Source organism: Terrapene carolina, unplaced genomic scaffold (genome assembly GCF_002925995.2).
Source record: "Terrapene carolina triunguis isolate 2854851 unplaced genomic scaffold, T_m_triunguis-2.0 Scaffold51456, whole genome shotgun sequence".
Classification (NCBI taxonomy): Eukaryota; Metazoa; Chordata; order Testudines; family Emydidae; genus Terrapene; species Terrapene triunguis.
The window spans coordinates 3,203-5,512 of NW_020715807.1; the positions used below are offsets into that span (position 1 = coordinate 3,203).

The window sequence follows — 2,310 nt, forward strand, 5'->3', positions numbered from 1 at the left end:
GGATGGATGGATGGACAGGTGGAAGAGTGGGTAGATATGTATGGGGATTTATGGAGGGATGGACAGACAGAAGGGTGGGTAGATATGTATGGGGATGGATGGATGGACAGATGGAAGAGTGGGTAGATATGTATGGGGGTGGATGGATGGATGGTCAGACAGAAGAGTGGGTAGATATGTATGGGGGAGGATGGATGGAGTAAGGAATGAAGGGTGGATATATATGTATGGGGGTGGATGGATGGACAGATGGAAGGGTGGGTAGTTATGTATGGGGGTGGATGTATGGAGGGACAGATGGAAGGGTGCGTAGATATGTATGGGGTGGATGGATGGATGGACAGACAGAAGGGTGGGTAGATATGTATGGGGGTGGATGGATGGATGGACAGATGGAAGGGTGGGCAGATATGTATGGGGGTGTATGGCAGGATGGACAGATGGAAGGGTGGGTAGATATGGATGGGGCTGGATGGGTGTTTTGGGGGATGCATGGGTAGATGTGTATGTGTAACTCTTCTGCCAGGTGGCTCCAGCAGCAACAATGGGTGGGTTGGGTGTGGTGATGCATGCTTGGACAGGTGGATGGATGGGTGCGTACAGGGATGGATGGAGGAGTGTTTGGGGATGGGTGGGTGTCAATGGGGATCTATCCATTGACGTTGGTGACTTTAGTTCATGCCCTTCTCTTTCCCTCTCATTTCTTCTTCATTCCATCCTGTCTCAGCCCAACTCTCACTGAGGTTTGTGCCGGTTGATCTGGGCCGACCCCTCCAGGGAGGTGTGATGGTCACGGGGAACCTGGGAATGTGGGATCCTCTTTGCAGACATGGCCCGTCCATTTGTGTGTCCCCAGCTCTCCTTCCCAGCACCAGGATGCAGCTGTGTCCTGGGGCTGGTCTCTGGGGCTCCCTGCGCCCTCGTCCCACTAATCTTCTCTGCTGATCCCCTCTGGGTAGGAACTGCCCGGCCCCCCAAGGACCTGGTCAGCTACCCTAATCCAGCCATGCCCTAACCCGCCTCCTTGTTCCAGCCAAGGAGCCGCGGGTGCAGGAACTCACCTTCCAGCCCAGCCTGGGGGAGCTCTTGGCCTCTGATGTCACCCACAACTCCATCCTGCTCTCCTGGACCGTCCAGACCGGGGACTTCGACTCCTTCCTCCTCCAGTACAAGGACGCGGAGGGGAAACTCCAGGCATTGCCCATGGATGGGGGATCCCGCACGGTCACTGTAACCAACCTGGCCCCCTCCCACAGATACAAGTTCAACCTCTACGGCATCTCCGGCCGCAAGCGCCTCGGCCCCGTCTCCACCGACATCGTTACAGGTCAGCGGCTGCTCCGGGGACGCAGCTCCTTCCCCTCCCACCCCCTTTGCTTTCCAGTGTGACATGGACACCACACTGGGCCAGGACGTTCCGAAGAAGATGCTTCCAAGAGTCCTGCATCCACAGCCAGATTGCCGGCCATTCAATGGATAGATAGGAGAGTAGATGGTCATGGGTGTACGTATGTATGTATGCATAGACAGACAGACAGCTGGATCGGTGTGCATGGGGCAGGGTGAGTGAATGGAATGATGTGTATGGGAACAGATGGATGAAGAGATAGGTACATGGATGGGTGTCTAAAGGAGTGAATAGATGGATGGAGGGGATGGTCATCGATGAGTAGATAGAGGAATGGATGTATATGGGTGTCGCGGAGTGTGGGGGGACTCAGGGCCCTGCACCCCCGGCGTCCTGCGATTCACCATGACTCTCAGCCAGCCAGTAAAGCAGGAGGTTTATTTAGATGACAGGAATACAGTCCAAGACAGGTCATGCAGGCGCAGACAACAGGACCCCCCCAGTTAGGTCCATCTTGGGGTCCTCGGGCACCCTAGCCCCCCTGGGAGGTCAGAGCCCCGTCTACCTCCCAGCCATGGTCACTAGCCAGCTCCTCCAACTCTGCCTTCAGCGACCCCTCCCACAGCCTTTGTTCAGTTTCCCGGGCAAAGGTGTCACCTGGCCTCTCCCCCTTCCTGGGTTCTCATGTTACATGCTCAGGTATTCTCCTTCGGTCAGTCTCCCATCCCCCAATGCCGACTATCCCAGCCACACTCCCCTGTCAGCATTCACAGACCACATTAAGAACAGTCCCAGTTCGTCACATCTCTCCCCCCTCCGAGACCGAACTGAGCGGGGTCACTTTAGCCAGTGACCCGGGGGAAGTTCGAACCTACCCCCGTTCCCATGGATGCCCCCGCATCCCTCCCATTCCTTGGTGAGAATTACACCAGGCCCCTCCAGTTTCACGCCCCCCGTTAGGT

At 56.4% G+C, this 2,310-nt stretch overlaps 1 protein-coding gene across 1 annotated transcript in view; it reads left to right on the top strand.

Annotated features, from left to right (window-relative positions):
• Window positions 1-1,327, top strand: part of LOC113405883 (tenascin-X-like) — a gene marked incomplete at both ends in the record, with an annotated part of 4,291 nt that extends 2,964 nt beyond the window's left edge. Inside the window, one exon of the mRNA XM_026647184.2 lies at window positions 1,034-1,327. Coding sequence (XP_026502969.2) covers window positions 1,034-1,327 — 294 coding nt within the window. The remainder of the gene's footprint in view (window positions 1-1,033) is intronic.
• Between the last annotated feature and the right edge of the window lie 983 nt (window positions 1,328-2,310).